This window comes from Notechis scutatus, chromosome Z, assembly GCF_049901735.1.
Source record: "Notechis scutatus isolate UNSWTSFEM ecotype Mainland chromosome Z, rNotScu1.2, whole genome shotgun sequence".
Classification (NCBI taxonomy): Eukaryota; Metazoa; Chordata; class Lepidosauria; order Squamata; family Elapidae; genus Notechis; species Notechis scutatus.
Window position 1 is genome coordinate 102,050,869 of NC_142025.1, and position 27,013 is coordinate 102,077,881.

General features: G+C 41.0%; 1 protein-coding gene across 2 annotated transcripts; it reads left to right on the top strand.

Moving 5' to 3' along the window:
• Positions 1–14: 14 nt before the first annotated feature.
• Positions 15–25,752, top strand: LOC113413434 (G protein-activated inward rectifier potassium channel 1-like). 2 transcript variants are annotated; one of them, XM_026669672.2, is made up of 4 exons: positions 15–2,461; positions 10,950–11,166; positions 20,321–20,944; positions 23,579–25,752. In XM_026669672.2, the coding sequence occupies exons 1-3, from the start codon at positions 1,811–1,813 to the stop codon at positions 20,923–20,925; spliced, it is 1,473 nt and encodes a 490-aa protein (XP_026525457.1). In that variant the 5' UTR covers positions 15–1,810; the 3' UTR covers positions 20,926–20,944; positions 23,579–25,752. The 2 variants fall into 2 exon arrangements, with proteins under 2 accessions (XP_026525457.1, XP_087803186.1); XM_087947060.1 differs by having other exon boundaries at positions 1,019–2,461; positions 20,321–25,752.
• The last annotated feature ends 1,261 nt before the right edge of the window (positions 25,753–27,013 follow it).

Sequence of the window (27,013 nt, forward strand, 5' to 3'; positions counted from 1 at the left end):
CCACATACTGACAATACACAGACCTCTTAAATTCAGACAGGTGGCAGCTCTAGTGCCACTACTTTCTGCTCTGCTCATCCTCAGAGGCTTTCGGCCACGATCCTGGCTGGCTGAACCCTTGGGCGGAAGGGAAAAACTCTAGCCATCTTTCATTTCCCCCCACCCAGTCCCAGAAACAACCCCTTCAGGGGATCTCTTGCTGCGCTTTCCAACTCAGATCCGGGTAGGGGAAAAAGAGAACCCGGACGGTAATTCGGATTCCTTCCACTTCTCTATTCTCGTTCTCACATGGAGCTTGAGCCGTTGTGTCGTTCGGTCGCATGACTCACCGCTACTCCACGGATCTCGCTCTTTGCCGCCTCCCGTCTCCGCTACGGGATCCCTTCAGCAGTAGCAGCAGCGGCAGGCACCGAGAGCCACGGGGAGCGGGCGGAAAGATTGGGTTCCCTTGCCAGTCTACCACCAACGTCCGCTGGAGGCCGCCGGCAGCTGCGGACGCGCCTTGCCGGCGGAGGGGTGGGGGGAGAGTGATCGCGTCGCGGAGACCCCACAGCACCCAAAAGAGGCAAGAAGGGGCGTCCCGGGTGGGTGGTGGTGGCAGCGGCCGCTAGGCGGCGGTGTGGAGCGCGGTCAGCTTGCTCCCCTGGCTCGCTCGGAGCTTTCGGCCACAACCGGAGACTCGTGCAGCGCCTGCCTCCCAATTTCTTGCCTGTCCAAGATCCGTCGCCGCCTCAGCTGGGCAAGACCACAAAGGGGAAGTTTCTCACAGAGCTATTTCCAAGCGCGCCGCGACAGGGGCTGAAGGAGGGGAAGGAGGATTTGGGTAGAGGCAGAAGACGAGGCTTTCTCCTCGCTCGCTCGCTCGCCCGCCCGCCCGACCGCCGTCCTTCCTCTCGCCGTGCTGTCGCGGGGCTCAAATCCCCGGGACTCGACTGGGAAGCCCAGTGCTTCGCCAAGTGCCGCCTGAAGGGAACTTCCATCCACGAGAGGGGGACACGCGTCCCTCAGGAATTCCGGGCAGAGAACCCTGAGGAAAAGAAGCAACCGGAGCAGCAGTTACTCCTGCAACTGTCGCCTCTATCCAGGACGTTGCCGTGGCCAAGTACCTGAGGGCTGGTTGGTTACCACACCCCGGTTGCGGTTACCGATACGGCGCACGAATCTGGCTGAGTTTGATCCCGGGGCTAGAGAGCTTCACTCGAGAGGGCACCACCAAAGCATCTATCTACATCACCACTCTCACATCTGCAAAGCCTGGCTTCCTGCTGGGGTTGCCTGCAGATGTGGTGCTTATAAAGACTGTGCTAGATAGCCTGTGCCATTCCAGAAGGAAGCCACTCCTTGCAAGACAGCTGGCCAGGGACAACCCAAAACGAGCAAACGGGAGGTCCCCAATAAATCTGACCTTATCCTGCTTTTGTGCCAGTCCACTGGCATCATAAGAGAGTATCTGCCAAACTAGTTGGGTCTCTTCCTTGTGTCTCAGTGTTTGTTCTGTGCCTCTGGCATCATCCTCTCCCAAGACAATGCTTTAAATAATCAAAGATTCCACAATCATCTGGATTTTATTTTGTGCTAGTATTTGGCAGTTATCCAAGCAGTGGCACAGAAAAGACCTCTCTAGATTCAGCTCCACTGATCTCCAACAACTGCCCATGCCAAGTGGAAGAGACCACCAGCTACCGCCTGCTCTGCTGATGATTGTCTACGTTGGGCCCCTTGCATGAGACAACCAGAGTTTCCACACTGAAACCAACCTTTGTCCTACTACTAACCACCCAGAGTGCAAGGAAATCTCCTTCTCCTCAGGATGTCAGTTGTGCGAAGAAAGTTTGGCGATGACTATCAGGCAGTGGTGGCTGCACCATCCCATCGGAAACGGCAGCGCTTTGTTGACAAGAACGGCCGCTGTAATGTCCAGCATGGCAACCTGGGCAGTGAGAACAGTCGCTACCTTTCCGATCTCTTCACCACTCTGGTGGACCTCAAGTGGCGTTGGAACCTTCTCATTTTCTTGTTGACCTACACTGTGGCTTGGCTGGTGATGGCCTCCATGTGGTGGGGAATTGCTTATTTGCGTGGGGACCTAGATATACACCAGAGCCCCAGTTCAGGACATAACCCCTGTGTGGCTAATGTCTACAACTTTCCCTCAGCCTTCCTCTTCTTTATTGAGACAGAAGCCACCATTGGCTACGGCCATCGCTACATTACTGAGCGCTGTCCAGAAGGAATCGTGCTTTTTCTGTTCCAGTCACTGCTGGGCTCTGTGGTAGATGCCTTCCTCATCGGATGCATGTTCATCAAAATGTCCCAACCCAAGAAACGTGCTGAAACTCTAATGTTTAGCCGTGCTGCTGTCATCTCGCAGCGAGATGGAAAACTCTGCCTTATGTTTCGGGTGGGCAACCTCCGCAACAGCCACATGGTCTCAGCCCAGATCCGTTGCAAACTCATTAAGGTGGGTGAAAGGATTCCCTGGAAGGGAGGGAGGCTCGTGGCGGGTAAGATTCTTCCTATCTTCTTGCATGCGGATCTTGGCGGCTCTGCTCTAGGGCATAGCAAAGCTCTGTCTTTAAGCTTCCTGTTCTAAGACTATTTATTTTTTTTTCCCCTCTCTGCAAAGGAGGAACAAAGAGCTATGGGAGAAGGCAAGCACATTTCATACATGATAGTGGGTGGCAAAGGAAAGCTGCTGTATAAATAATACACACCAGTAGATATTAAACCAAGAATAAATGGGCTCTAAAAAAGATGCTGAAATGGGCTTACGGAGTTGCAGCCGGCACTCTAAGGATAATAGATGTTCACTGCTACGCTTTGTGATATTGGTAAAATATACACAATTCCAGATTTTGCTTTGGATATTTAATTTTGAGGATATAACTAGAGACTACAGATTTACAGTTGCGGCCTTCTGCACTTATTAGGGAACTGTTTCCAGTAATGTTCATAGGATCAGGGTGTATTTTATTAATTTCAATAAATTCAGCTCTTCACAACTTCTCTCTTTAAAAACCAACAAACTTCGAAACCCAGAAAACATTCAATAAGCAATCAAGTTAGAAAATGTCATTGAATGTTTGCAAGTACCTCTGAGTAAGTCGTTGGTGAACTTTGCTATTGAGTAGCCTATCTATTTTGTTAATACACAAATAAAAATTAGGAGAACGTACTAAGGTTCCGTCACAAATGACCTAGGCTTTTGAGTTTGGGTGGCTTGATTTAAGCAAGCTTGATTTAAATCCAAAATGTTTATAAAGCCAGCTCTGAAAGACAGAGGAAATACGCTAAATAGAAAATGTCTTTAAACACATGCAGTATGCTATTCCACTTTTCCTCTGCTGCCTTGACTGGTACCTACATACGTTCTGCAATGCCAATAAATGGCCAGTGCTTTCTGCTTTGACCCCACCAGTCAGACAGAATAGATTCCAGGCTTTTCCATTCCTGCAGTGCTACTGCCACAGCTGCCATTCCTGACAATCTGTTCAACATAGGAGCCCTCACCCAAACCAATTTACACCCAGCCCACTCTCTTCCAGGTCAGAATCATTCTACAACAGCAGGAGCAAACAATACTCAGAACAGCAGCCAGGAGGAAAAATAACACTGAAAATGCTGCGGGCAAGGAACCAAACACAATGAATACCTTTCTGAATTATCTGGAATTGAATATTTCCTACCAAAGAATATCTTCTTACCTCTGCAGACAGGTCTGTCCTTGGCAGTGAGGAATTCAAAATATACTTCCTCTTTGTCATAATTTCATGTAGCATGAAGGAAACAACTTTCCTATCTGAACCTAAGGCTAACATTAGGCTGGGTCTTTGGGGTAGAAATATAGGCTTTCACACAATAAAGAAGAAGGTGTTAAACATCCAGAGTCTAAAACTACATCCAAGTCAGTTACAAATCTGAGACATCAAATGAAGACAGCATTAGATTACCAAATAATATGGCAGAACCTGTCAAACAGATCATCATCATAACAAGTTGTAAAGTAACTATTATTTACTTGTACAACAATATAACAGCTCAGTGCTATGTACTTCCTTCCACCTGAAAAGAAAAGAACTAAAATAATTCTGATATTTGTAAGACAGAGAAGACAAAGAGGTCTGGAACATCTGCTTTTGGAAAACAAAAAAGAACCCCCCGAGAAAGAAACAGAAAGAACAAAAAAAACTGCAGCTAGTTCGATTTAGTCTTTTCCTTGCCTGTGCAATGCTGTACATAAGAAACATGCGTGGACACAAGAAGTTATAAGAGTCGCCATTTCAGAAGCTAGCAAGACTAGAAATCTTTAGCAGGATGACTTCCAATTAACTAAAAACAACTAGGTACATGCCTATCTCTATTTTCATTTTTTTTTTAATTTTCTCAGACAGCAACATAAGTACTTCTTGTGTTTATTTTTGTATAGTTCGGATCTCCTTCCAACTTGTAAAAGATGGCGTATTTTTAAGCTTCTCACAGTTTTTACAATTGATACTCTAGTGAGGTGTATGTGATACATATAATGGCAGACAGTTATTGCTGAATGAAATTTGTAGCACTACAGAAATGGCTGCTTTTGTTCTTATAATAATCCGGATGCACTTTCTGCTGCCTCGATATTTTTCAGAAAATCAAGCCGAGCACATGTTACTCCCAGAAGAAAAAAAGACAGATATCATTTTAAAAGAAAGCATATAAATTGATTGTTGAGTGTAATACAAATAACCCTACTTAATGAAAGCATCAGTAGAAATGTTGACCTTTGACAATTCAAGGGAGTTTAGATTTTTTTTTTTAATGATAATAGTATAACACTAACTGCACTCTCAAGCTCTCAACTTGTGTATAATATCTTTCCAGAGCTTAGTGCAAGCCAATGAATATTGAATTTTGAATATTCTTAAACCACAGTGACACTGAAGAATCTAGACGCATGATATGAATAATCCATACATATCTCTGCACAAATTGTAATAATACATGGACATCTCACCCCCATCTCACCCCCATATACACAAAATTAAGTATCCTTTCCTCCATAATTCTATCATTGGAGTTCCTCACCTGTAACATATGTAGAAATGATATGAGTAGTAGATTTACCACTGCTTAGTAATAGAACTGGAATTGGTGAAAACTAAGTCTAATAAATTCCTAATTAGGTCTAGGTCCAACCTGCTAAGATCCTTCTCCTACAATTCTATTATAAGTGGCACTTTCCAGATTTATAGTATAGATAATCCTTCACTTACAACCATTTGTTTAGTGACCATTCGAAGTTACAATGGCATTGAAAAAAGTGACTTACAACTAAATGCTTGCATTTATGGCCATTGTAGCATCCCCATGATCACTTGACCAAAATTCAAGCGCTTGACTATGGGAATGCAGTACCAAAGGTTGCAACATACCAGGGTCATGTGATCGCCATTTTCAAACTTCCCAGCTGGCTTCCAACGAGCAAAGTCTATGGGAGAAGTTGGATCTACTTAATGACCACATGATTCAATTAATGGTTGCAGTGATTTGCTTAGCAATCATGGCAAAAAAAAAGTCAAAATTGGGTGCATTTCACCTCTACTTTGCTTTGCAGTGGAAATTATGGTCCCTACTGAGGACTATCTCTTCACATATTCTAATAGACCCTAATAGTTATCCATTTCTTGTTCATTGTAAGTTAATTGTTGACATACTAAATTCCATGATGAATCCTGTTGAACTGCGTGGGGCTCCTTCTTGACTTTTTTGTTTGTTTGTTCATTTGTTCCTTTGAATCTGCCTTGACGCTTAGAGATTAATGGACTAGTCCTTTGCAGTTGTCCTGACAAGGTTTTCATAAGTAGTTTGCCCTTGCTTATGTCCTAGAGCTAAGAGAGAGTGGCTGGCTTTAATACCTCAGGCAGAACTAGAACACACAGTCTCCCATTTTCTACCCTGCTGCTTTAACCACTACACCAAACTGGCTCATCACTCTTCATTATACATGCATATATTTGTATTTTAAATAGTTAGCTGTAATTAAGCCCCACTGAAACCAATAAGACCAGTTAGTAGTGACAAGTCCTATTACTTTAAATGGTAATAAACTGACCCTCTGTTTCAGTCCATACTCGTTTCTCATCAATTTTTGGTCATAAAACGTACCCCATAGAATAACAAATAGCACCCCGCCATAAAAACCACTAAGGCATTCTCAAAACCACTAAGGCATTCTCAAAGCATTATGCTGGTCTATGTCCCGTAATAAAAGAATGCCAATTATTATAAAGAGTAATGCTGATAATATTGTGTTACTGTTTATCTTTTTATTTTGGTATACAAGATACTTGTAAGCAGAGTATAACATTTTTATCTCATCCTTCCCCATGGCAAGAATTATCTTGTCAGGGTCACAGATTCCAAGGTGTGAAACTGAACATGATTTCTTTCTTCTTTTTCTTTCTTTCTTTTTTTCTTTTGCAAACTGAATTAGCCACACAAAACTCAGGATGGATTCCAAGGTCTGCTCTTATTGGAGGGTGGCATTTGAAGGAAATCTGCAGCTAGCCAGCCCTTGTTCCTCCTGGCAAGAACCGTTTCCTCCCCATCCTGCTGTAGCCACGGCACAAGAGTAGGAAGTGCCTCAAGCTGTCACTCGTATTGGAACGAGTTGTTCTCTGACTTGTGGCCCCAGTCCAAACCAAGTGCTTTGACTATCAAATGCAAACCCTGGTGAGTGCTGGAGACTTTTGACAGCAGGCAAGTTGTGGCAGTTGGCACCAGCAGGCATCGCAGCACTTCCTAGAGCTGGATTCCAATGGTGGCATTTGAAGGTCAAAAGCAAGATAGGGGGTGCACTTCTTCCTTTCCAGCTGAACTGAGCAATCTGAACATTTCAGCTTTTAGAAGTCAAGGTTCTAGTTCCTAACATGTCAAAGTAAACATAAGGATCAAGTTTCTAATATCCAGTGTTCCAAAGTAAATGAAAAGATGTGGAATATTTTCTTTCCTGTGTCTTTAACAGTTCTTAAGGAAAAGTTAAGGTGGCATAGGGCATTCGTGCCAATTGGGTCAAGCTTAATTCTGCTCTGGGATATATTTTAAAATATGGTTTTGATGTTGTACTGGCTGCCATTCTGTCAGCTCAGGCTAACTACAGCTCAGTGTTTCTCAAACATGGCAATTTTAAGATATATGAGCACAGCTCCCTAGTCAACCATCATTTCTGGGGGTTAGAAGTCTATACTTCTTAAAATTGCCAAGTTTGAGAAGCAATGCTGTAACTTATCTATCTCAAATAAATGATTCTAAAAGAAAGTGAAATGCTGGGTTTCGAGCAAGACATGTCTTTCCATTAATTCTCCTATCTTATATTTCAGATCCTGTAAAAAAATTAGTTTGCAGATTAGGCAAATGCCTGGGCTACAAAAAAACCCATATGGTCATCAATGATGGCAAATAGGCATAGTAGCCCTGCTGATATTTCATGGCATTCTAGATTTCTGCAACCAGCTAAATAACAGTAGCTCACTTCAGTATGGATAAAATAAGAATTAATCATTTCATATTTTGGACTTAAATGAATTTAGATAGATTAGGGTGGATTTAATGCTTTCTTCCAGCCTCCCAATCCTGCATTTCCTAAATATGTAACAATTCAGAGGTTTTCCCTCCTTGTTCTATTTAGTAGTAACCTGGAGTATCTTATCATATCTTGAAAAGGCATTGAGGTTAGGCTTTTGATGGTCAGGTATCAGAGAGTACTTTCCACCTTTCCATTCATCAATCGCTCTCATGAAGAAGGTAAATCTTTCCAAAGAAGGCTATATTCATAAATTGTATTAAACCATGGGTTGTGGTATTAATCAGAAATCATAAAACAAAGCAGGCACATCTCACATCTGTTCAGCAATCTTTTTTTGCATTAGGAGCAAAAAAGCAATGCTGAGCAAACTTGTGCTTATAGATTAGATGAGCTACCAAGCTATTTACTGACCACAAGACTGGCAAAACATTATTAAACAAGGCAGCCAACAATAACAAAAAAATATTGTAAAAACAAGAAAGAATATCTAACTCTTAGGAGACATATATTAAGCTCCAAGAATTCATATCTTCACCTGAGGTTCTTCTGGATTTAAAGGAGGTACACCTACTGCTATGCCATCCTTCTATGCGTATTTACAAAGAAGTAATGTACCCTGATTCATAGCTAGAGTGTCTGGGCTTACTCATTGCACTAAGTCAAAGCCAGACAGAAACATATTATGGTTTACTGTGATTGATTTTTGTATTTAGTGGAGTGGCAAAAAGGAGTTGGGAGGGAGAGAGGGAGCTCAAACGACAATTTTCCTTAGATGCTTGGAAAAATATCTAAATTAATCAACAACAAAAAAAACCACCTCATGAAGTCATCAAAATGCTCAAAAGAGGTTCACACAACATATTAATCAGGAAATTATATTAGCTTTAGCTCTGCAGTGTATTGCAAATTCAGCCATTATGGTTTGTAATTGTAATGTATGGTCTGTGAACGTAGCCTGCTGTGGTTTATGTAACAAATAGGGCTACCGGTTCTGGGTTATGAAAATCCAGGCAATCACAGATAGCAGATATGGTTTCCAATAGGTGTCTGGATTTTTGTGGCACGAATGTGTGACTCAACAGTAATAAAAGCATAAAATAGTTTAGCATAAAATGTAAGCCCAGTTCTTTTATTTAAAAAAGACGTTGGGTACGAAGCATTAGCTACTCTGTTTAAAACTGCAATCGTACCTACCCACTTATGAATACAGATTAATTCAATCTTTCTTAACATACGATAGAAAAACATGTATAAATTTGCAAGTTCTGGGAATCCAATCCATGTGGTCTATTATTGTGATTTTTCTTTAATTTGTTGTGTGAAGTATGGTTTATCTGTAAACCATGGTTGAGCAAAACACATCTACTTGTCCAGGAGGGAAAGGCTACTGCTGTGCTTGCCCTGCCATCCTAAACTTGATCTGCAAAGAGGACACTTTAGCTGTCTCTGCAAAAAAGGCATTTTTCCAAGATCAGTCTGCAAATAACCTTTTCTTAGTCCTACCAATGAGCACAGGGCAGGAAAATGCTATACCCGGTTTGTAATCCCACTTAAACCCAGAATATACAATCAAATAAACACATAAAGTAATGCTATAACTCACTGTTTCTCAGCCTTAGCAATTTCGGATGTGTGGACTTTGACTCTCATAATTCCCCCAGCCAGCATACTAGAATTCTGGGAGTTGAAGCCCACACATCTTAAAGTTGTTGCCATTGAGAAACATTGTTGTAATCAGGGGTCTTCAAACTTGACAGCTTAAAGACTTCTAGACTTCAACTCCCAGAATTCCTCCTCTAGTCATGTTAGCTCAGCAATTCTGGGAGTTGAAGTCCACAAGTCTTAAACTTGCCAAGTTTGAAGGTCCTTACTGTAACTGAATCTTCCACTTTTTTGTCCTCTTGAGTTTCCCTAAGTTAGGGCTAACAGACCTGGGTTGCAAATATCTGAGCTCATTTATTGGACTCTCAGATGTAACCTACTCATTCTTGGCTGTTCTGATTATGACCTTCTGAAATCTCAATCAGAAATTATTCATTCAGCTAACTTGCTCTTGTTTTTAATGAGATGGTGCAGAAGATCTTTTGTCAGCAAATCATGGGTATTGCTACCAAACTACAGTTTCCAACTATTCTTATTACCTTTAATGGCACTTAAGGCAATGCTTTAAAGCTCATGCTACCCATCTGAGGACAGAGTTGGAATTGCCATCCTAAGTGCCATCCTAAAATCCATCATCTCAACTTTTCTGCTGCTAACTCTACATGTAACGTCAGCCTTCCCTCTCCACAAGGAAGGAACCCACCAGGACCCATGTTGACAGGTTCTTTCAAATCTGAAGAGAGGATAAACTGTCATGATCTACTCAGGTCTGATGAGCTTGGTAACTTCAGAAATGAATGTATCTAACTCATTTGTTTTTCCAACTTGAGGATCTTTATGTATTTTTGGTATGTGTCTTTGCTGGGAATTTTGAGCTGGGAATTCAGTTGGAGGGCATTTGAAGTTGGGAAGGTTTCAAAGCATTTGAATTAAATGATTTTAGATTTTGGATTTTAATCCATATAACAAACAGGGCTTTAGAACACTGGGTATTAAATTAGGCAACCCACAGGGATGCCTGGTTATAAGTGATCTGCTTATCATTTTACCTCACCAAAAATATCACGAAGCCAAGATTGCTAAACCGAGGCTGTCACACCTTGGTCATGTCCCAAGAGCTGATTCACTAAAAAAAAATCAGTCATGCTGGGACTGATGAGAGGAAAAAGGAGAAGGGCCACTCTAGTATCTTCTGGCTGGACACTATAAAGCAGGGGCATCCAACCTTAGCAACTTCAAGACTTGTGGACTTCAACTCCCAGAATTCCTCAGCCAGCTTTGTTTTGCTGGCTGAGGAATTCTGGGAGTTGAAGTCCAAAAGTCTTAAAGTTGCCAAGGTTGGAGGCCCCTGCTGTAAAGGATGACACCAGGATGACTGTGGCAATCTAAACGAGGTGGTGTGAGACTGAGGTGCGTGGAGAGTGCTGATCCATAGAGTGCATCGGGGATCAGACACCCCTGAATGGCTAGCAACGGTGGTGATAGTGCTGTGCCCTACCACTTGCAGTTGGAGGAATGGATCCTGTCTTGGATCAGGCCTCATGGAGAATCTGATCCGAACTGCTCAGTAAATGGTAGAAGGGGGCTGACTTTAAATCCGTCCCAATAAAATCCATTTTTGCCATTGAGTTTGACTTTAACATCTCTCGTTCATTTTTATCAAGCCTCTGCAGTCTGCAAGATGCTCTGAATATTACTGAAAAGAGTTTCCCTCCCCACTTTTGCTGCTGCAAAATTAGTTAATTTGCTGAAATTATTTCTCTTTCATTCCATTTATCTTTAGTCACGACAGACACCAGAAGGAGAATTCTTGCCACTAGACCAATGTGAGCTTGATGTTGGATTTGGAACCGGGGCCGACCAACTGTTCCTCGTTTCTCCTCTAACCATCTGTCATGAAATCAGTGATAAGAGTCCCTTTTTTGCCCTCTCGCAAAGATCCCTAAGGAGCGAGCAGTTTGAAATTGTCGTAATCCTTGAAGGCATTGTTGAAACTACAGGTAAGTGATTACAATCAGGTGCCGCCCATATAAACTTAATATTGGGTTGTTACTTCCAAGCCTGTTGTATTTTCTTCTTGTGATGCCTTGTAAGTAAGTGCAAGGTTATTGTGGATATGGAAAGAGGGAGAGGTAGATTGACTTTCTGTAATGCTATGTGAGAATGACTGTGAGAGGCAACAAGAAGAATGCAAACTAGATAACCGTCAGGCAAAAGGTATCTCAGCTCACAGAATGATTTCAAAATAGATTTTCCCTAGTTTTCTGGGAAGTAAAAGTAAAGGAGGAGAGAAATCTTTTCAGATTTGCAAGATTCTCTAAATGTAATCTTACAATAATGGTAAAATTAGTACTCACTGTTGTGCTTCTTATTTGAACTACTTCAAAGGGCTAACACTTCCCTAACGCAATCATTTGTGTGTTAGGGCAAAGATGAGATAGGAACCAGATTCTTAGCATTTTTTACACTCAGATTTGATGCTCATCCCCAATAGTTAATTTGTCAACTGGGAAAGTATATCAGAAACATTATTTCTTCTTCCTTTTTTATACTTACTATTTATTATTACATTGCTCAGTGAACATTGGGACAGCTAGCCCAAGGCTATTCACGTTAGTAGGCAATGGTATATTGGTATATCTGGAAAGGAAAGCTGCAAATGCCAAGTCAGCCTTGATAGCAGTTCATAGTCTTGGATAGACCATTAAAAATCAACAAATTAAATAAATCACAGTTTAGTGTGGAGAACTATTATGTGAGTACAGTTTATATATTCTACCTACAAGCTAGTTAAGATTCCTCATGTGGATTCCAATATGCTTGGAAATCAACCTTTGATCTTGGAAACTATTTAGCATTATCTGTGACTATGGTGATTTCTTCAGTATTGAAAAAGAAAGCTTTTTCTTCCCCACCTGCCCTGAAATAATATTTTTTTATATCAAAGCTTTCACATGCTTTAAGACATGCCCTGTACCTTCATCTTAGTATTGAATTCTGTCTCAAATTTATGTCTCTTTTCCCTCCTCCCCCATATAGCATGATTGAATATTTCGCTGATAAGTAATTTCTCAATTATAAGAATGGGAATTCTAAGTTACCATTAGAAGAGAATTTGTAGCTCAAGGTTAAACTGTGGGGTGCTTAGTGTCCTTTGAGCTTGGTGGATTTCTTTCTGACATTTCATTACCAAACTAGGTAACATAATCAGGAATGTAAATTAGCTGGGCAAATGAATAAGAAAGAATTTAAGACCTTACTACAATCTTTAAACCAGCTACACTCAGAGGAAGCTGCTTCATTATGCATAATAACTTGATCAGCCCTAAGCATTTTTATGCCAGTTGCCTGCTTCCCTGTACTGAGTCCTCCCTTTGTTCAGACTTAAAGGACAAGTGGGATATGCAACCAATTCATTTTCAGTGAGTGAATGAAATATTTTTTAGAAGTCAAAAAGACAGCCATGTCTATGCAATGAAAGCACACATACTTTCCTTCTTTCACATGCCTTATAACAAATGCAGGTCATGGATGCCCCTTTCCCCACTCATCTTATACTCACCCTTTAAGAACAGTGGAGAACTTCTGTCCTTTTGCTGAACCCCAAGACTCAAATAATAAATACAACTGATACAGAAAGTTAATTATGTGACCTGTAGCACGGCCATTCTGATTCAAGGGCACCTATTTAATGAAGCAACATTAGAAGTGTGTAGATGCTTTTTGAGTTCTGACATATTTATCATTGCTAAAATAGAGGAGACATTTTGCCTTTGAAGATAAGAAGGGGGAAAAAAATTCCCTCCCCACTGGGTCGTAAATTATTCCAGGGCTTAATCTGAGCCAACTTTCTCCAGATGTCAGCTGCCAGCTCAGCTGCAGTACCTGCCTTCAAGTTCTGCAGAATCTGTGCAGGAATGATTGTTCTTTGGAATGGCTCCTATTAAAAGACATTTAGAGTACCTCTAAAATGAGTGGATAGACCCAAGAAAACTCTTTTGCTGATTACTGTACATTCCCATTTTTTAATTTATTACTCTCTTGGTAGCAAAACTGCTGGGAAAAGATTGCCTTCTCTATTATTAAATATCTTTGTCCTTGGTGGAGGACAAGATGTTCCCTAAGAGAAATTGTTCCTGGCAGCTGATGACTCAACAAGAGCCTTCATCAACCTGATACCCTAGTGGGTACCTGTAATTCTTGTAACCCAGAACTTTTGGCCAACTGCCTAGAAAGTAGGCAGCTAGAAAAAGATATTGAGCTTCTAGAAAGGGTGCAAAGAAGAGAAACAAAGATGATTAAGGGACTGGAAGCTAAAACATACAAAGAATGGTTCCAGGAATTGGCTGTGTCTAATTTAATGAAAAGAAGGAATAAGGGTGACAGTGTTCCAATATCTAAGGGGCTGCCCCAAAGAAGAAGAGGTCAATCTATTCTCCAAAGCACTGAGGGCAGGACAAAAAAGTTTGTGGGTAAAAGCTACATAAAAGGAAACGGCACATTCCTTTGCTAATGTCGCCAAAATCTTGTGAAATTATTTTTTACTGTAATGATTGATTCCAATTAGATAACCAACTTAAGGAATGGATTGTGCATAGCTTAATCCTATAGTTGAGCCAAAGAAGGTGGGTTGGTTCCCATAAAATATTGTGCATTTAAATGACTACATGTTTTAGCTGAAGGACCATATCCTAGATCTTCACTAGTATAAGATCTAGTATAAAGATAGAATGTAATCTGCATTTCAAAGGCATTCTTGATACTTTGTGTGGTGATCACTAATCAGAGGCATATTGGCTTACCTATAAAAAATGCACCAGAAGGCAGGACAAGAAGCAATGAGTGGAAACTAATCAAGGAGAGAAGCGAACAAGGGAGAAATTTCCTGAAGATTAGAACAATGAATCAGTGGAACAACTTGCCTCCAGAAGTTGTGAATGCTCCAACACTGGAAGTTTTTAAGAGGAGATTGGACAACCATTTTCTGAAATGGTTCCTGCTTCAGCAGGGGGTTGGAACAGAAGACTTCTAATCAATCCACGTAGAGAGGATCAAATGGGGAAAGGTACTGGGTGGGGACCACTAGTGATTCTTGATTACCATTTCAGCATTTCCAGTATTTTATGCTGGGTTATTATCACCTTCCAATTGTAACCACGTGATTACATTCATTTTTTTGTTTTCCAATCCTTTCTTACTGAACTTTGTCCTTAATGATAAAGGAGGACAAGATAGAATAGCTGCTCAATATTTTTGACTGAATCTTAACTTAGAAAATAAATAGGTCTTGGTTAGGTATGGGCTGAACTTTTCTCTAAGTACAGCATGCTAATATACCATATTCTTTTTCAGTAGTGAACCTATCAAAAAAACAGGGCAAAATTAAAACAAACCACAGTTTTCCTGACACAAGATACACTTGTAGTTTTCCCCCCAAGCAAGGATTGTATAACTTAGAATTGTGAATGAATTTTCATTCTGGATTTCATATGATTTAAGTATCATATTTTATTTATTTATCATATTTTGAAACTGCCCAATTCTCTCACACTCTGGGCCATAGAAATATTATTTTAAATATTGAATATAAAAGTATAATAAAATATAAATGTATTTCAGCTTTTCTGAGATTTTCAACAATTCTTTATTACGGCCTTTAGGTCAAAAAACTTCTGGAATGTTTTACACATTCCTAAAAAGAGAGGGGCCAGACCCTATAGATTTAATTCTGCCTGAAAGGCCATTTTGCCCTAAACTCTGGGAAGGCAGATGTTGCCCTCCAGATATTTTGAACCAACTCCAATCAACCCCATTCAACATGGCCAAGAAGCAAGGAATCTTAGGAGTTGTCAGAAGGAAATGCAGAGCAAGGACAGGAAATTATGACTGCAGGTAGTTTGCAATTTACAATCATTCATTCAGTGACCATTCTAAAGTTACAACGGCACTGGAAAAAAAGTGACTTATGACCAGTTTTCACACTTTAGGATCGTTACAATATCTCCATGATCACATGATCGCTTGGCAACTGGTATGTATTTATGATGGTTGCAGCATCCTGGGATCATGTGATCGCCATTTGAAACCTTCCCAGACAGCTTTTGACAAGCAAAGTGAATGGGGGGAAGCTGGATTTGCTTAATGACCATATGATTCACTTAAGCAGTGCAGTGATTAACAAACTGCAAGTTAAATGGAGCAAAACTCACTTACCAACTGCAGGGGTGGGATGCTACCGGTTCTGCCCGGTTCTACAGAGCCGGTTGCTCTGAAGAGCAGCAGACACCGAACCAGTTCAGTGTTTGCTGCTATTTAGTCCACCCGCCCACCCGGGCTCTTACCTGTCTTTTATTTCCTGCTTTTTCAACCTCAGCTGCTTTGCGCGGCACAGCTGAGGTTGAAAAAGCAGGGGAAAAGAGGCTTTTCAAACGCTGTGCACCCACACGCAGTGCTTTTCAACTGTCCGAGTGGCACAGCCTAAGGTTGTTCTACATGCATGCACAGTGTGCGTCAGGCGCAGAATGTAGTAGTAACACCAGTTGAATCCCACCCCTGACCAACTGCCTTTCTTAGCAATGAAAATATTGGGCTCAATTGTGGTAGTAAGTCAAGGACTACCTATAGTTGGATACTGTTGAACATCATGAACATGCGAGTTTTGTGGCGCTTGTTGTTGTTCCAAAACTGCTAATTCTCATAGGGCCTGGCAATAACAAGAACAAATTAGAGTCTACACAAGCAACGGCCAGATAGAAACAAGACCAACCCACTCAAAAAAAAGGAAGCCAAGTAGGTCATTAACTAAGGTGGAAGGAAAAACTAATCATAGAAACCTCCTTTTATTTTAGTTTATTTTTTAAAGGGAAACTTTTTCCATATGGATAACCCTTGACAAGATTGTTCACTTAGCAACTGTTTCAACACTCCCCCTCCAAAGATACTTACAACTTGGTTCCAAGGTTGCCATGGTTAGGTATCCCACCTCATAGTCACATCTCGGGTGCTTAGGCAGCCTGCATTTACAACTACTTGTAGCTATAGTCACATTACTTACTCATGTTATTGCAGTGTATGATGTTTTTCCCAAAAAACAATGTTTACTCCTGTTTTGGGCAAAAATGCCCATAGTGAACAATAGGTTTACTTAAGGACTGTGATGTTAACTTACCAACCACCACAAAAAAGGTCATAAAATCAGATCAGTCATGTGTCAGACTGTTATGACTTACGACCATAATTAGCAGGCTCCGTTATGGTAATAAACTATAGACTACCTGTAATTTTAGTTGCTACAGTTCTTTTGGTATTGGCTTCTACTTTCTTTAGTAAATATTACTTATTCTTGGATCTTGGATTTTCTTGTTAGTTTATCAATGTGATTCTAGCTGTTTCCAGCCAAAAGATGGTAGAAACTCTTAGACATCATTGCTCTCCTGCCAACTCTGGTCTAGGACTGCAACTCCCAGAATCCTCAGAGTGTACAACCCTGAACAGGCATTGGACAATGGTGGAATTCAATTTGTTTTACTACCAGTTCTGTGGTGGGCACGGCAGGGAAAGGATATTGTAAAATCTCCAGTCAGAGGTGGTATTTGCCGGTTCTCCGAACTACTCAAAATTTCTGCTACCAGTTCTCCAGAACTGGTCAGAACCTGCTGAATTCCACCTCTGGTATTGGGCCCATGCTCTGCTTGGAACAAAATACTGAGATAAAAGATTTTGTTACCCCGGGAGATTTTAAAAGTTTCTTTTCTTTTTTTCCCCATTGAATCTTCCTCTTTTAATAAATTTTCCATAATTTTTTTTCCAAACATTTTTATTAAGTTATAAAATATTATAAAATACAAAATGCAAAAGTAAATAAAAGAACAGTGAGAGGGGAGGGGAAGGAGGAGAGAGAAGTGAGGAAATGTAGGGAAAAGAAAAAGAAGCTTTGAACTTCCGACTCTCTCTGTTGCAGTAGAATAGGGCATTAACATGAGATCCCAGGTTTTTGTTTTTCCATAATAATAAGAACAAGTCATTTCTGTAAATCTAATCTGTAAAACTCAAAGTCAAAATTACATTCTTTTCCACATCAAGTACAAGATTTGGAAGCCGTTTCCACGTGGAAATGAAAGTACTTATGTTTTTTTTCTTTAATCAGAGTGGTCAGTTTTGCCATTTCAGCCAACTCCATCAACTTCTGCAACCATTTTTCCATGGTAGCTATCGAAGTGTCCTTCCATTTTTGCACATATAATAGTCTTGCTGCTGTCAACATATATAGCAGCAAAATTCCCGATTTTTTTTCTCCAGTTCTTTTTCCATTAGTCCCAAAAGGAAAAAATTCTGGTTTCACTTCTATCTCCATTTTCAGGATTCTCTGTATTAAGAGTATGAATCATACTCCCAAATTAGAGATTAAAGGGGTTTCTTAATCATTTCTCTGAATATACATTCTGTATCCGTTTGTGTATTTTACCTTCAGCACTTCCTAGGCATGTATGACTTTTAAACAGGGGTAGTAAAACATACTTAAATAAACTGAGCTAAGTCAATAACTACTGAGGGATTGATCACCAGCAAATGGAGCCACAGGTTGTTACTTACCTTTGCATGAACTGGAATTGATGGATGAATTATACAAACACAGTGCTTGCACGATCCTCTGCCCACCCCATTCCTAAATTGCCATATGGCGTTCTCCTGACCTTTCTAAGATGATTAGTTATGCTTTAACTCCCTTGAAAGAAATAGGACTAAAGTCACTTTTCTCAATGTGGCAACACCCAGAATTCCTAGCCAGTGGGTGTGTAGACTCTGAGGATTCTGGGAGTTGAAGTCCTAGACCATCTTGGGAATGGGAAAGGCTGAACTGAAACAAGACTGACACAGAAATTGTTTGGTGTAACGGTTAAAGTACTGGATTAGAAAACAGGGATTGTAAATTCTAGGCCTTCTTTAGGCATATGTAATGGTGTGCCTTGAATTGTACATAACAAAGGTGGGATATAGCAACTAACTTCCTTTAGATTATCTTCATAATTATTCTTTTGCAGAGCGTTGTGGTGAGTTTGCCACTAGTGATGTTTGAAAAGACTCAGGATATACCAGTGCTATAATTTAGGAAGGTATATGGAAGAGAGTTTAGAATCCAGTTATCAGAACAGTCAACACATTTCCATTATTTGTAACACAGATTTCTAGTCCTTGAGGCTGTTGAGATCCACCTAAAAATGTGTGGTGATCTCAGAAGCAAGACAAGCAGTGTAATAAAATCTGTAGCTGTTCAAGGTGTGTTAACTTCATTTAACAGTCCTTTGCTGCTGCTTTTCCTCACAATTGACAGAGTAGAACACATTATGTAATAATTGTGTTTAAAAAAAAACCCTCCTTATAAGTGGTTAAAAATAAAAGGACCTGTAATGAAAAATGGAACCACTGTACAATACATTATGCAAAATAAGGGAAGATGCTATGTTTAATTTGCATAATTTGTACAGATTGCCTGGTTCAACGTTTCTTGGCTGAGATTCTATATGGTCCTTGTCTGTAATTATTATTTATTTGGTTATTTTAAGTTTGGGATACATGAAGCTCAGGGAATGCACTAGCCATAAAGGCTGCTAGGCATTGGACAACTAGTGCTAATAAAACTTTTTTCATGCCAAGAGAATCGTGGAAGAACTAAAAGTGCTTGTATATCTTTGTAATCTGGTGTAATCCTTCACAGCTGGATCCAAATGGAAATTGCTTTGATGTATCTAGGTTGCCCTCAACCACTGAATGTGTACAGGTAGTCCTTGACTTACACCAGTTTGATTAGTGGCCATTCAAAATTACAACAGCACTGAGAAAAGTGACTTATGACCATTTTTCACACTTACAGCCCCTATGGTCATGTGATCAAAATTTGGCCATTTGTCAACTGACTCAAATTTATGATGGTTGCCATGTTCTGGGATCATGCAATCTCCTTTTGCAACCTTCTTGACAAGCAAAGTCCATGGAGAAGCCAGATTCACTTAACAACTGTGGCACGAAAGATCGCAAAAATGGGGGGAAAACTCACCAACTGCCTTTCTTAGCAACATAAATTCTGGGCTCCATTGTTATCATAAGTCAAGAGTTAGCTATAGTTACATACAAATTGAATATTGTTTGAACAGAGTCCCAAATTGCTGTCACAGAATCATGGCATATATATTCCTAAATCTGCCTTCATTGTTACTTGTTAAACTGTGAACAGCCTAAGGCGTATTAATAGCTGCTTCTTTTTAGAAAAAAAGAATTCCAGTGCTAATCTCATGCAGAGTAGTGATTCTGTTCACATAATAGAAGCAAGTACAGTGGGTAAGAGGGGAAGCTTTCCCCCAGTTCCATCCAAACCAAATGCCACTCCTGACCAGATTATGGTTGAACAAAGCTGTGTCTTCTCTAGGAAAGCACAAAGGGAGCCCGACACCACCAGGTCAGGCAGGAGAAAGCTTACATAGAGCCAAATCAAACCTTGGAGCAATCAGCCTAATGAGAGATGGCATGGGGAAATGTAGCAAAACTGCCAGAGTGACTAGATTAGCGGCACGCAACATTTTTTTCCGGCTGCGGGCGACGCAGTTGTGTGCCTGGGCCAACCCAACTAGAAGATCATGTCTGGTGCTCGGACAAAAAGTTTCATTTCATTTCTTTTCAATTTGCTTAATTATGTTCTGTTGGCACATGTTCTTCTTCAGTAATTTGTTTAATGATTTTCCCCTTCTGTCCCATTAAAACTTACTGTATTATTTTTCTCCCTCCCCCCACCCCCACCCCCCCCCGGGAGAAAATACATCTTTCAAACTGGAAGGACATCTTAGATTCAGCAAAAATAGAGTAACTGAGGCAGATTAATGTGTTTGTTTTCTGCCTGATTGCCTTTGAAACGGGCAATCAAACTCATGGCTGTCCACCCAGTTTTAGGTTAAATCAGTACAATTTAGTAACGATTTGATGGGGTCCCTTGCTCAAGGCTTTTGTGGGATTGTATGTGGCACAAGTCGCATCCAGCTAAACAGACTATGTCACATCTGAGCAGAGCACAAGGAAAGGACGAAGCCAAGAAGGAGCTCCAGGAAGAGTGGTATTATAATATACGCACCTAACTTTGATTCTTTTACTAATTTCTTCTCTTAGGAATGACATGCCAAGCCAGAACATCTTATACAGAAGATGAAGTCCTCTGGGGCCACAGGTTCCTTCCTGTGATGTCCCTGGAAGATGGCTTTTTCCGTGTAGATTATTCCCAATTTCATAGCACCTTTGAAGTTCCAACGCCTCCCTATAGTGTGAAAGAGCAAGAAGAGAATTTGGCTCTTCCATCACCTCTGAACACCCCTACTGGGAGTCATAGGAGTCGACGGGAAAAGATCTCCTCTCTTGACTGTCTCGATTTTTTTGAAGAGAAAAGCAGCCGCCTTCCCAGCAAATTTCAGAGGCTTTGTACAGGGAAGGTGGATCTCCAGAGAGGTATCCCAAGCCTTTGCTCCACCAATGTTGAGAAAGCTTGCAGCACTGGTGACCTCTTGAAAATCCAGCAGATCAGTTCTGTCTGCAACATGGAGGAGGAAGGTGAAAAGTTGAAGTTGGCTGCCTTCAAAACCAAATCAGAGCTCCTGGCTCGGTCCACTGGGAACCTCGAATTCCAGCAGAGACCTCAACTCTTGCATACCCTAGGGGCAAGATTGGAGGATCATTTGCCTGCCAAGTTACGAAAAATGAATTCAGGGCTTTTCTCTTAAAAGAGCAGACAGACAACAGGTTGCATTTTAAACTTCTAAAATTTTCACAATGTTGTTAGGAAGAAGATTCTGACAAAGCTGATCTGTGCTGCTATGCCAATTCAATTTCATAACCACAGTTTGAAAACCAAAATAATTTCAATCAAGAATAAATTGCTAATAAAGTGGTGTGGTAAGAAGGGATATATAGTGGGTGGTAGTTAAGTGAAAACTGTATTCTGTTACGTGTAGATTATTTGTTTTGTTTTTCTTTTTAAGTTCTAACCTTCCTCCTTTTGAAGCATGCTTTTTTATTAGTGTTCGTTTTGGGATTTCCTCTTTGGAAAAATAGACTGGAAACAGGTATTGTAAAGCAAAAATACTTCCATGTGTATTCTGGATGTCATTCTGTCTCCGTCTGAACAGATGCACAAATTTTACGCAGGAAGCAGGCAAAAGTATCTGCAGGGGGGCAGGTAAAAAAAACCACACACAAATATGAAAATAGAGGACCTTGCAACATAATGGTGTACTGTTGTTTTCATTGTTTTAACTAAAGCACTGGGTCCTGCAGATATTTCTGGGTTCCAGGCATGTAGCAGAATTATTGTTGGGCTTCAGAATTTGGATCCTCTATTTTTCAAGAATCAGTGCTAAAAGCAAGGAACTCAAAGACCACGGGTGTCAAACTCGCCGCATTATATTGCCATCACATGACATTTTGTGGCATTTTTCCCATTCGCAGAGCTGGAGTGGGCGTGGCCTGCACATGACGCATCCGGCCCACCGGCCGCCAGTTTGACACTCCTGTGACTATGGTTGTACAGGCGTGTTTCTGCAAAAACACCTTTTCGATATTGAGAAAGATGCCTTCTTGATTTTCTTGCAGCAAAGATAATTATTGGGGTTAAATAGAAAGATAAGAGACCCCTAAGCCAGGGGTCCCTAATCCTCAGGCCGTGGCCTACTACAGCCACCAGGCTGTGGATGCGGTGGGTGAATGTGTGCACACGCATGAAGCTCCATTTGTGCAACTGGTGGGTGCATGTGCACGTCGCTTGTGCAAATGGAACTGAGGGTACCGCTTGCTTGTCACTTGTACAGAACCACCCTCTCTCCACACACCCCGACCCTCCACGGGTATGCAAAGTCAGAAAGGTTGGGGAATGCTGCCCTGAGTCAAGTTTGTATTCTGGTATTTTACTTGGCAATGTTACAGAAGGGATGTTCCTGAGGTGAATAAGCTGAGGTCTCCTTTTACTGCTAAGCTAAATCTCCCTGCATCTCTTACTGTTGGCTATGTTGACCAATGGTGTTGGAAGATTGCAATTGCAACCATGTTATTGAACATGGTTCCTAGCTTTTTTGACATTGCCTCTTCCATGGACACATCTGGTTCAGGATTGTTTAAAAAGGATATGTCTCTGCCCCATTTTTGTCTTAAAAGCTTTCAGGATCATCATCTGCTTGGTGCATTGGCCTGAATTTTTAGCCTTGATTATTTAATTTTCCTGACCTTTTTCTTTACACGTAGCAGCTGCCATTTCAGCACATCCCTGTTGTAGGAAGTGAAGCAGAGGTGATATTCAGCAGGTTCTGACCAGTTCTGGAGAAATCTATAGTGGAAATTTTGAGAAGTTCGGAGAACTGGTCAATACCACCTCTGACTGGCCCCACCCCCATCTATTCTCTGCCTCCCGAGTCCCAGCTGATCAGCTGGGTCTTCTTTTGTTGCCCTGCACAGGAGAATGGAGCTGGAAAGTAGGTTAATGGGGTGGGGAGGGAATGGGGATTTTGCAGTATTCTTCCCCTGCCACATCCACCAAGCCATGCCATGCCACCAAGCCCACGCCCACAGAACCGGTAGTAAATAATTTGAATCCCACTACTGAAGTGAAGCTTCTGGATCTGAATGTAGCCAGGGATGACTTAGTGCCTAGAGGTCAGTAGGAATTACTATCTGGCCCCCTATGGATTTGGAGGTCAACACATGACCTCTTGTTCGTCTCCCCTAGAAAAGGAGGCCATCAAAGGGAAGGTGGCCATTTGAGTTTGCAAGACAATTGGAATTGCCAATGCAAGGAACTAAGGCTATGTTGGAGCATTGTGGGAAATGGAATGCCTACCCGTTGTTGCCAGACGAGCCTGCTGAGGTGAAGACTTATCAAATGCCTGCTACTTACACTTGGCTTAGGTCCAATTCAGACTTGAAGCTAACAAAAGACTTAGTTTTCACTTTTATTGCTGCCCCATAGGGCACCAAGAACCCCCTGTTTGGTCTAGTGACTAAGGCATCAGGCTAGAGACCAAGAAACCGTGAGTTCTAATCCCCCCACCTTAAGTACAAAGTCAGCTGGGCGGCCTTGGGCCATTCGTTGTCTTTCAGTCTCAGGAATGAGGCCCTAGCACACCTCTTCTGAAACCTTGCCAAGAAAAATACAGAGACTTGTTCAGACAGTCGTCAGGGGTCACAGCACAGAATAACACCCGATTCCTGCATCTGAATACGCTCAAATATAGATGAAACATGCCTCATGCCATGCCTCATGGTAATCACTATAGCTACGATCAAACGTTTCCCTTTTGCAACAGTGTCAGCTTTAACTGTTGCAGATTTCTTTTTCATTTCTGATGTCTTATTTTCCTCACTTTTCCTTTTCCATCTTCCTAACAGTGTATGCAGGTTTCCACAGCTGGGGAATAAGCCAGTCTCCTCCGAGAGGTGCTCTTGAGATGGGTGAGATGAGATTCCTGTCGTTATTTTCATGAGTGTTCTGAAGATGCTGAGCTGACAAAAGTTGGATTTGGGAATGACTGTATGAACTCTTTTCCTGGGTGTGAAGTTTCTTCCTTCGGGAGATTCCTCACAATTTCAGGCTTTGAACTTTTCAGAGGTAATGGGCTGGTTTGGGTGTCCAGGTTAAATTAGGAAAGTGCGAAAATTCCTTCGAATGGTGTCTCGGTTCCTAGTGACTGTGTGGAATCATCTTTGACCTCATATGGAAGTGGATTTTCTATTGCTTCCAACTGGGATTTTTTTTTTTGGACTTCCTAGTCTAGCCTTCCCAGTCTTGGCCATCCCTCATGATATTTCATCCAACCATGAACCCGTCTCACCTTGTGTAGCTTTTCTGGGGTGGCCCAAGGTCAATTAGGAACTGCCATCTGCTAAGGGCTAAGCGCATATAAATCTCGTAAAGAATTAGGACTCCAATGGCGATGGGAACATAAGGATCACTTGACTGTATTTCGTTCTCCCAAAAAGGCAGGCTTCTGAGTCTTGTTGAACCAGGCAGTAGCAGCAGTCAAGGTCACCTCACAGAAAGACTTTCCTCACGATGGGAATTGCATGGCAGACTCTGACGATGTCAAATAAAGTCAGTTTTTTATCCCTCCCCAAAGGGACAAATGATTTCCAGAAAGGGTAACCCTGTTGGTCTGAATCCGTGCAAAATAACTGATGTGGAATCCCAGGAAGGCTATAGGGGAAGAAGTTGCTTCTTTTACAACCCTGCCAGTGAGTAGTCCCTTTAACACAGAAATGCCTCCGAAACATTTAATGTTAAATGATTTTGATTGTGTCAGAATGGAAAAGTTAGTACATGAATGAAACTGATCATACTATCTGTACTGAATTAATTTAATTTCCATTCAATTTAAATTCAATTTAAACTCCACCCAGTCTGGAACTCCTTTTTTCATATGCCACCCAAAAGAGAAGAATGGTCTGAAAATGCTTCTAAATTCTTGAAATAGAAGTGGATTTTTCATTCTGTTCCATTTCATTCTTTCTTGCATTTAACTTTTCTATTCCATTACTACTAATACAAGGGGAAATACCCTGCTTTCAGAATTGACATATCTGTTGTCCTATTTAGCCATCTGGCAGAATGAAAAGGCTTTGGGATCCAACCTCCCAAAACAAAAACAATTTCAGTCAAAGGCCACACAAAATCACAAGAAGTGAAGTGATGGGGAGGGAAATTTTCACAGACCACCAGAGAAATCTCTGAAGCATTCAGAGATGCTTTGGGAAACATAACGTTTGCCCTAAAGTCAAACTCACGGTGTCACATTGTCGTCATGTGACATATCGGGACTTTTTCCCCTTTCGCTAAAACGGGGGTGAGGGGTGGCCAGCGCATGATGCATCCGGCCCGTGGGCTGCGAGTTTGATACCCCTGTCCTAAAGTAACTTTTATATATGTACTTAGAATTACCCCACCTAAAGGACTGATGTAAAGCCATCTGGTGAGTCAAGGGAGGATTTGAGCCTCGATCGTCTTGTTTCCAGGCCAACTTCAATCCCTCCCTACACCTGTTCTCACTGTGTGTCTCTTCCATCCTCATGAAAATTGGTTGAGTTAGATGAGGGAAGAGAAATGTGGGTCCTAAATGCCCCTTGTAAATCACTGGTAGATTGGGAATGTAATTTTGCCTCTCCCAAAAGAAAATAATGTCCATGACAAGAACTTCCTCAATTTTATGCCCTTCAACTGTGTTAAGCCATAACTCTCACCATTTTTAGCCAGCAAGCAAAATGGCGTGCTGATTGAAAATGATTGCAAAGGGAGTTGGTATGGGTCATTTCATCAGAGGCACCAGCTAAGTGCCCTGGATCAGGTAAAAACAACAAGAAATGCCTGTGTGTTTGAAGCCCCAGTCCTTTTCCTTACAAAAACAAGGAAAAGCAAGAGAGAGATAATTATACATTTAACTGACAGCCATGAGGCTAGCTTGAAGAAACAAGTGCATCCATAAGGGAATCAGAAAGACCAAGATGGCACCTGCATGTAAAAAAACAAAGGCAGATATTTTGATTATGGAGTCATTGTCATCTTGACTAGAGAGAGGGAGGGAGGGAGGGAGGGAGGGAGGGAGGGAGGGAGGGGAGAGAAACTTCAGAGACACAGATAGCTAGAGTGTGTAAAATCAAACCAATACTAAGAGTTTTTTTTAATTTGGATGGAAAGGAATAAAAATATAAATACTTGGATTCAGTGTCAATGACATGCAAAAAATGCAGTCTGAAGCAATTTAATTTGGCTTAATTATGTGCAAGAAATGTCCCTTCGCAGAAACACTAATTTAAAACTCCAGTTGAATTGTTTCAGACCAACCTTTCTACCCATGTTCTGTCCTTTCTCAATTTTTGTTACTCTTACTGTTTTTCAGTATATAGCAGATAAATGCGCCCCACTCTAAACATTTAAGGAAATGTGCCCTAATCAATCCGTGTCTCTGCCTTTATAAAGTGTGTTGTTCTTCAGGATGTCCGGTGGCTGTTATATTTGGGGGAGATTGTGGGGTGGAGAAGAGAAGCATACCAAGTTATGTAGACCTGAAACTCCTTCTTTGGTTCTCTCTCAAATGTAGTGGAATTACAATCTCTGAGGAATCTCTAAATTGAAAAATAATCTCTTGACGAAGAGATTATTATCTGGATAGAGCTGAATCTTCCTGAATTTGATAATACAAAATACTAAGATATTCTTCTATTCACACCTTGGTAGCTTCTCATCCACTCAGCTGTCAGCCTGAAATTTCCCCATTTGGGGTGTGTGTGTGTGTTTAATATGACAAATTCCAGAGGGGTTGCAAGGGAAGTCTGTTGCAGAAAAATAACACAAAGATTTGAGCCATGTAAAACAACAACAACAACAACAGATTTATTGCAATTTGCCATCAAGGCTTTTGTCATAATAAATCTGTTGGTTTACGAGAGACCACAATATCTTTTTTTTTTTTTAATCCTCCCCTTCCATGGATCCTCAGCAGCTAAAATATCTGCTGCCGATCAGGTTCTTCTTGCACTGGTGATGTGCTTTTTATAAATGTGACAACTCATTTATTATTAGTAGAATTAGTGTGAAATATTCTTTACCATTGTAATCAAAAGAAGAACACAGAGAAAATTTTAAAAAAAACCCTTAAAATAAATAGGAAAAAAAAAAAAGATTTACAGACGTTGGAAGATATAAAAAATTTCTTTTATGGTAGGAAAGGGAAAAGGAAGAAAGAAAAGTAAAAAAAGAATTCCCTAACCTGTAGGATTCTAGAAATAATCTTGCCAAAGGATCTTAAAAAACAAACAAACCCCCCACTATAT